The sequence below is a fragment of the Raphanus sativus genome, unplaced genomic scaffold (assembly GCF_000801105.2).
Source record: "Raphanus sativus cultivar WK10039 unplaced genomic scaffold, ASM80110v3 Scaffold3945, whole genome shotgun sequence".
Taxonomy (NCBI): domain Eukaryota; kingdom Viridiplantae; phylum Streptophyta; class Magnoliopsida; order Brassicales; family Brassicaceae; genus Raphanus; species Raphanus sativus.
Genome location: NW_026619249.1, coordinates 1 through 7,570, shown reverse-complemented (window position 1 = coordinate 7,570; position 7,570 = coordinate 1). Strand labels below are relative to the sequence as shown.

General features: G+C 35.8%; 2 protein-coding genes and 1 long non-coding RNA gene across 4 annotated transcripts; all 3 read right to left on the bottom strand.

Annotated features, from left to right (window-relative positions):
* Positions 1–314: 314 nt before the first annotated feature.
* Positions 315–1,172, bottom strand: LOC108838854 (RING-H2 finger protein ATL68). Its single transcript, XM_018611720.2, has one exon. It carries the CDS (start codon positions 1,065–1,067, stop codon positions 414–416), a length of 654 nt encoding a protein of 217 aa, XP_018467222.1. The 5' UTR covers positions 1,068–1,172; the 3' UTR covers positions 315–413.
* A 1,917-nt stretch (positions 1,173–3,089) lies between these two features.
* Positions 3,090–4,613, bottom strand: LOC130507050 (photosystem I chlorophyll a/b-binding protein 2, chloroplastic). The gene is made up of 4 exons (XM_057001761.1): positions 4,450–4,613; positions 3,994–4,181; positions 3,390–3,904; positions 3,090–3,307 (listed from the first exon to the last, which is right to left on the bottom strand). Exons 1-4 carry the CDS (start codon positions 4,497–4,499, stop codon positions 3,290–3,292), a joined length of 771 nt encoding a protein of 256 aa, XP_056857741.1. The 5' UTR covers positions 4,500–4,613; the 3' UTR covers positions 3,090–3,289.
* Positions 4,614–5,473: 860 nt separating this feature from the next.
* Positions 5,474–7,559, bottom strand: LOC130507049 (uncharacterized). Of its 2 annotated transcripts, XR_008942194.1 has the most exons (3): positions 7,159–7,559; positions 6,919–7,079; positions 5,474–6,138 (listed from the first exon to the last, which is right to left on the bottom strand). It is a non-coding gene; the product is annotated as an uncharacterized LOC130507049 (long non-coding RNA). The 2 variants fall into 2 exon arrangements; XR_008942193.1 differs by lacking the exon at positions 5,474–6,138 and having other exon boundaries at positions 6,797–7,079.
* Positions 7,560–7,570: the final 11 nt, after the last annotated feature.

The window sequence follows — 7,570 nt, the reverse complement described above, 5'->3', positions numbered from 1 at the left end:
TGCCTTCTCACAGTAACATTTTAAAACAAACAAAACTGAGATCAAATTGCTTAGAAAACATTACTATTCTATAGTTAAGTCAACGCCACCAACGTTCAGAGACATTTTTTGCTCAAAACTCAAAGTTCTGCCTATTTTGTTCCCATCTTTAGAGACATTCATCTACACATGAATTTTATTTGTACATATTTGACTTTGATATTGGAATCTCGATTAGCTACACATGATTAACTTAAGTGATGCGTCGATGGGGTTTTGGATCAATATGATACAAATCATACAATCTTTTCAGTTTGATACTTAGAAGACTAATATGTAAAGCAAATCAATGAATTAACTGTATAGCATGATATCGTTCCAAGAAAGATAAATATATACTAATAAAAAGTGCAACGTACAAATAAATAAAAATATTATCTTCTTCTCCGATCGGCGGCGTATTGAGACAACGGCACAACTTCCGACAATGGAGTCGACTGAGGCGTCGATTGCGGCGTCGGAAGTGGAGAATTACGGCAAACGGGACAGGATCCATTGAGCTTAAGCCAAGCGTCAAGACAAGAAACATGGAAATAGTGTCTACACTCGGGCATCATCCTTAACATCTCTTCTTCCATATACTCACATAAACATATAGAACACGTTGTATCTCCTCCTTCCCCGTCTCCGCCTTGAAATGCATCACCGGATGCGGCAACGACGATACCTTTAGTGTAAGGGAATTTAGGGTAAGAGTTGATGATCGGTTGATCAAGTCCACCTACAACGACGTTACCAGAAACAGCTGACTCTAGATCGGCGTCTTCGGCTACGAATATGATTCTTGGGACGATTATGCTACGGTTACCGAAACCGAAAGAAGAGTCTCCGTTTGCGCCGGAGGCAGAAAAGCGGAGGCGGGAGGCGCGGCAACAGATGTAGGAAGAGAGGATGATTGTGGAGATAAGAAGGAGGAAGCCAAGAGCTATGGCTATGGAGTAGCCAAAACCAAGGCTAGTTATATAAGTAGGGATAGGGACGGGAGGCGGAGGAGGAGGAAAGACGGTGGTGATGGCGGCGGTTGACATCTGATGGTGAAGAAAGGGTTAGGGCCATGTGGGATTGGAGAGAGAGAGAGATTATTATTATTTTGTTTGGTGGGTGGGAAAATGTAGCTACTGCATTGAATACAAAGTTTGTCAAATATTAAAAGCTTTGCATTTATTAGGGTTCTTGTTATAGGTTTTGGAATAGTGACTTCGCTTAGTGGCCCAAGAAAGGTCGAAATTGTTTATCTCATCTTATTTATTAGGGTTCTTTTTTATACTCCCTCTGTTTTTTATATGAATAGTTTTAGATGAATGCACAAATATTAAGAAAGTCATTAATTTTTTCAAAAGTAGCATTGAATATATAAATTAGGTGTAGTCAGTGTTGTTAAACCCGGACCGGACCGGCGGTTGGACCGGGTTCAACCGCGAACCGGACACCTATCCGGGTTGGTTTAATGTCAAAACCCAACTAAAGTTGAACCGGTTAAAAACCCATGTTGAACCGCTAAAAACCCGGGAACCGAGTGACCCAACGAACCGACGAAACCCTGGTTCGTATAAAAATCAAAATTTTGTTAATAAAATAATTATTTTTTCTCCCTTTTTAACATATATACTATTTTGTTTGTCACAAATTGCAACCAAAATAGAATTTTGTAACTAATGTGTATATAATTTTTATAGGTGATGAAGATTTAGAAGGACAAAGATTTGGAGAATAAACTTTAAATGTTTTTTTTCCTATTGACTTTAGATTTGAACTATTAATTTTTTTTATTATTTTTATCACATTTCAATTTGTTATTTTTGAAAGTTTTCTAAACATTATGACTATTTTTTGAAAAAAATATATATAATATTTATAAAATAATAAATTCAGTTTAATCTAATCGACCCCGGTCGAACCAGGTCGAACCACAATGACCCGTGACCCAAAATGTTTCCGGTTCGCTCGCCGGTCCGGTTTTAAAAACACTGGGTGTAGTTAAATCAATCATAAATAAGTTATTATTATTTGCTTGGTCACACTTAACCCAATAAAGATAGAAATTATTTAAAATTATGAAAACTACTTATATTTTGAAACAAAGAAATTTTGCTTAAACTACTTACAATAAAAAAACAGAGGGAGTACAATACTTGGGCCATATATGACATTGACATCACATGTAATATTTGCTGTTTATCTTTTTGTTCCTTAGACAAGATAAAAACAACTGGCTAAAATTTTGACGATTTTTTTGTAGTAAAAGATTGTATAAATACTCTAGAATTAAGTAATATTTTCGAAATTTGCAAAATATGGTTATATTTATGTTAATATATTATTTTAGTGTTATATATGAATAGATTTAACTTTAGTGACAATATATGGATTGTTATCATATTCTAAAATCTTACAGAAAATATAAATTAATATCAAATGTAAATGTGTGTACAATTAGTTTTTAGTCATGATATATTTATAGTAAGCCATGTCATTTTTAATGAAAATGAATATGATGATGACACATAACAATTTTTTTAAAAAAATTCTCAAATAATGTTAAAGATAGTTTTCTAGTTGTTTATATTTATAAGAGACAATAAATAAAGCAGAATCTAGTAAAAATAGAATTGGATGTATCTAAAGAAATATAATGCTCTTGACAGAAGCAACATGAGGACTTTGCTCCTTGAACGAGGAACTGCTGCTCCAAATGAATTGATAAAAAGGCAACTGTATGACACTGGAAAATTACAAACGAGGAGTTATCTTTCAACCTCTTATCCAGTGATGACTTCTTCTGGAGGGAACCAAAAATAAAAAAGAACCAAGAAGCTTAGGCGAAGATAATCTATCAGTATCTGATCTGTTGGTGCTTGCTCAGACTGACAGCAAGACCTTCTAGTTTGGCTAATGGGACTTTACTTCAAAAGGTACTAATACACACGATTTGTTACTAAAACAATTTTTATACATTTTCCAAATCTCTACATTTGAAGATATGTTTGGTGTTGTAATTAGCAGTTGTTAGAAGTGCGTATGATTCTCATGAGATGCATTAACCAACAAAGAATAGAAAAGATTGACTCTCATACCACGAATCACAATGTATGAGCATTTAGTCAGGAAAAGAGTAGTGTCACGGCGAACCCTAACTTCCATTCGACCACCATTTGCTTAAATACATAATATTTTAAGTTCAAAAACCATATTTGTACAAACATGATCACATAAACGCATTCTCCCTCCCAAATCCTCCTTTCTTGACGTCTCACTTGGGTGTGAAAGCCTGTTAAACACACACACAACGCTAGTCAAAAACTAAAGACTTAGACCATACAAAAAAAAAAACTGATTCGGATCACACTTACAGCGAAGATAGTAGCATGACCAGGATCAGCAAGATGTGCAAAAAGGTTATCGATAGGACCAGTCCCAGTGTATATATGTTGGAACCAAGCACCCATCACTGCCAACATAGCCAACCTTCCGTTCTTGATCTCTTTAGTCCTCAGCTCCTTGATCTTAGCCGGGCTACCAGATCCCCAACCCAACGGGTCGAACCATAACCCACCCGGGTATCCAACGTCTGTACCCGTCAGTTTGTTGTTTGGGAAGATTGGGTCAGTGTTGACGCTACCGGGCTTAATGATATCGGCCCATCTACGACCCTCGGCCCATCCTATTAAGATGAGCTCAACAACGAAGAGTGTGGTCTTGTCCGTGAAATACTCTTGCTCTCCGGCGGTGTACCAGGAGGGAGTGTTGAGGATCCCGATCTTGGTTAGAAACTCCGGGATAAAAATCCCGGCGGCGCCTAGCATTGCCCACCTGCAGTGAACTATCTCTGCTTGTACGTTCCATTTTAGACTATCCGGGTCAGATGCTGGTACGTGCACGTTTTATCAAATTGTTAGAAGAATTATGAAAATAACCTGACTCTTCATTTAAAAGCATTTGAAAAAAAAGACTCACAAAGACCAAGAGGATCGAATCCGAAGTCACCAGGGAGGCTACCGTCGAGCCACTCTGGAGGAGTGCTTCCAGGGAACCAGATTGGTCTCTCGGGATCCGCTGCAACGGCCCGCACAGACCCAGCTGATTTGGAAACAGCTGGAACACTCAACTTCTTGTTCAGCCTTAGTTTCTTGCCTCCCAAGAAGCTGCACATGTATATTATACAATTAAATATTAATAAAAAGTTAAAAATAAAAAATAAAAAAAAAATCTACCCAACCTAAAGAACACCAACTTTTATAAGATTGTTATCAACGGATCAATAGTCTTGCTCAAATGTCACGCATGCATATTCCATTTATTTATACGAATCAGTACATTATAAACTAAACTAATTACCAGGATCTTTAACTCCGTTCGCTATATAACAAACTGAGTTTATTTGATCGTAAGTAGAGAAAAAGATGAGCTTGCCTAGGAGAAGATATGGCGGCAATGGCAGAAGAAGCACAAAGAGAAGCCATTATTCTCACGTTGATGATGATGACCTTTCTTCAAGACTCAAAAGTGTTAGGAGAAGAAGAAGGGAGGAAGGAATGATGTATAAACTATTAAGTTCTTTGATGACAAAACTAGATTCTGCTTATCTGATTATCCCTATGGATAACGCAGTAAGCTTGCCCATTGGTCAACTATTCAACACGTGGCACCTTTGTCCCACCATATCTTTGATTCTCTATCTGAACATATCTATTATCAACCATGAGTTGCACAAAAAAAAAAAAATTAACTTGTATTTCAAGTGAACGGGCTTCAAAATAATACAAACCCATGCTAATTTGGGTCTTCCAGGTTTCAGAGAAGCTATGGGCCGTCAAGAAAAATGCTCTGTTTTACTTCTTCTTCATTTTTTTACCATATACCTCCTTCTAAAAATTAAAGTATTTTATCAGTGTTAAAAAATAGTTATATGGTGGTGACTAAGTGCTTTGTATAGACCTAACGACCAGACTAAATTATTTGGATTTAGGCAGAAACTAGCTATTAACATTTTTTATTTATTTATATTTATATTTATATTAGATATTTTATCTTATAGATTTAACAATAAATTTTATTTTGATGAATTATAAAAATTAGATATAAAAAAATCGTAATCAGAAAAATTTATAAACCAAGCTAATATTGTTACTTGATTTAACCGATTTACATCAATTTAGACTGTTTTTAAACAATATAAGACTGCTTAAATAATTTGAGCTGTTCACATCAGATTTTAGTAAAAGTCGTCATCGCTAGCCTAGGTGCTCGGTTAAACCGATTTTTAGAACATTGATGTTTTCTAAGCAAATTGAAATTGAAAACATGGAGTGGTACGGTTCAAGGACAACTATTTGTAATGATAGATGAATGCTCAGGGATCGAGTTACCAAGCAGAGGCTTTTCTCTTCTTTACCCCGACTTCCTCTACCCACGTCGTGAAAGTATATAGCTAAAATGGTGAACAAAGGTATTTTTTTTTTATTTTAAAAATAATATTTCTCTCTTAACCTCTTATTACATTCTAAGGTTTTGCTTTAGTTGTCATCATCATCAAGCGCAGCAAAACGGTTTTGGCTAAGCACATGCGGAGCTGTTCCAGATGTTGACAGCTTAACTTTTGCTTTTGAGACTTTTGCTTTTAAGAAAACTGCCTCTGTAACTTCCTCTGTACTTCTTGTCTCGCCAGTGAAAGTTGAAGATGACCGTTGGAGCTGTGTGTTTGCAGGCTGAGTTTGCTGCATACAGTGTTGGGCCCGTTTTGTGAAGTTTCTTGTGGGCTTGTGCTGTTACATGTGAGTTTGTCAGCATTCAGGGTACCAATATTGTCCATGAGGTGTTGCATGCTTGAGGTTAGGGGCAAAGGGCCTCTTCCAGTTAATAGACTTGAACAAAGCCATTTCTTTTTCGCTGAAGAACGTAGCTGTTCTTTAAACTCATCAGGCTGTGCTACGAGAAAGTTGTATTGTCTACGTCTACAACTCAATGCGAAAGCAGCGACAACGAACTCATCGTGTCCCAACAAGTCTCCCATGATTACCATCAAATTTGTCGTGTCAAGATTGTCAATTGCACAGCAAAGAGCGTCCATCAAAATCATCTCAAGTTTATCGTTTCGATCCCCTGCAACAATAAATATATATAATAGTTAAAAAAATATTAAAAGAAAATATTGAATAGAGAAAAAATGTTTAGTATGTGAACAGAGGATAAATAAAGTTAAAAATAATAATATGGGTTAAAACATTCAAATGACATTTTTTATGAAACGTACAAAATTTTGACATTAAATTTTCTAAACAATTTAGTGTAAATTACTTTTAACAAATTTAGAAGGTTAAAAAGAAAAAACAATTTTAGAAGGTTAATATCAAATGTTTCACCAACTGTGTTCTGAACAGTATCACTACAAGAATTTGTTAATATAGCCACCGATTAATTTGTTGCTATAAGACATAATCTGTAGCTAGAATTAAGAAGGCGACGGATAGCGACAGATTGATTCCTTGGCCTCAGCACCGACGCTAAACTCAATCCGTAGCCAATTTGTAGCCATCTAGCGATAAACTAGCTAAAGCAATTTCCGTAGCCAATGGCAACAACATAGCTACGACTTGTTCTTTTGCTAATTAGTAACGACTTTAGCTAGTAAATATCTGTAGCTATGTGACGCTACAGAATAATTCATAGCAAAAACATAATTAAAAAAAATATTAAAAATAATTAAATCACAATAAATTCTAATTTAAATAAAATATATGAAAATAAAATAATCTGACAATTAAGTTATAAAACTAAAATCTATTTATATATATTAAAATTAGTTTACAGAACTAAAACCGAAGTTTAAAAAAGAAAACACTAAACAGAAGCAAAAAAAACTAGACGGAAAATAAGTTAAACCTAGATCTAAATCCAAACATCGTCATCATCAGCCGCACCACCATGAAGCTTTGTCTTCACTCTGAGACTCTCCGGTAAACAGAGGCGGCTAACACCACCACCACCACGCCGTACGTCCTCTGTGTTCAAGCTCATGACCACCAACTCTGCTCAAGACAACCCTTCATGTACAAAAAACAAAACAAAATCAGAGAGAGAGAGCTTGACCACAAAAAATCAGAAAGAGAGATAGAGCTTGACCAGCGAGGTTCATGGCAAAGAGAGGCTAAGAACTTCCCTTTTATACATCTCTAGCGAGCTGAGCCATCAAAGTCTGGTCCTGCAGAACAACTGTCATAGAAAATAATAAATTCATAAATGCAGAAGAAAGACAGAGATTATTGATTATGAGAAGAAGGCACAAATAATAACATCTGAGTGAGCCATGAATTACAGAACGAGCTCAAACATACAGGAACACACACTAAGCTCCAAAAGCTAAAACAACACACCAGTTAACAAACTATGCTCATTAATTATGTACATAAATAACGCAACAAGACTTTGTTGGTAGTGCGACTTAAGTTTGGACAAAAATTAACATTTTTGGTCTTTGCTAACAGTTTATTCTTTTTAGCAGAGGAAAGGAGACTGACCCGTAACACAGAGAGAA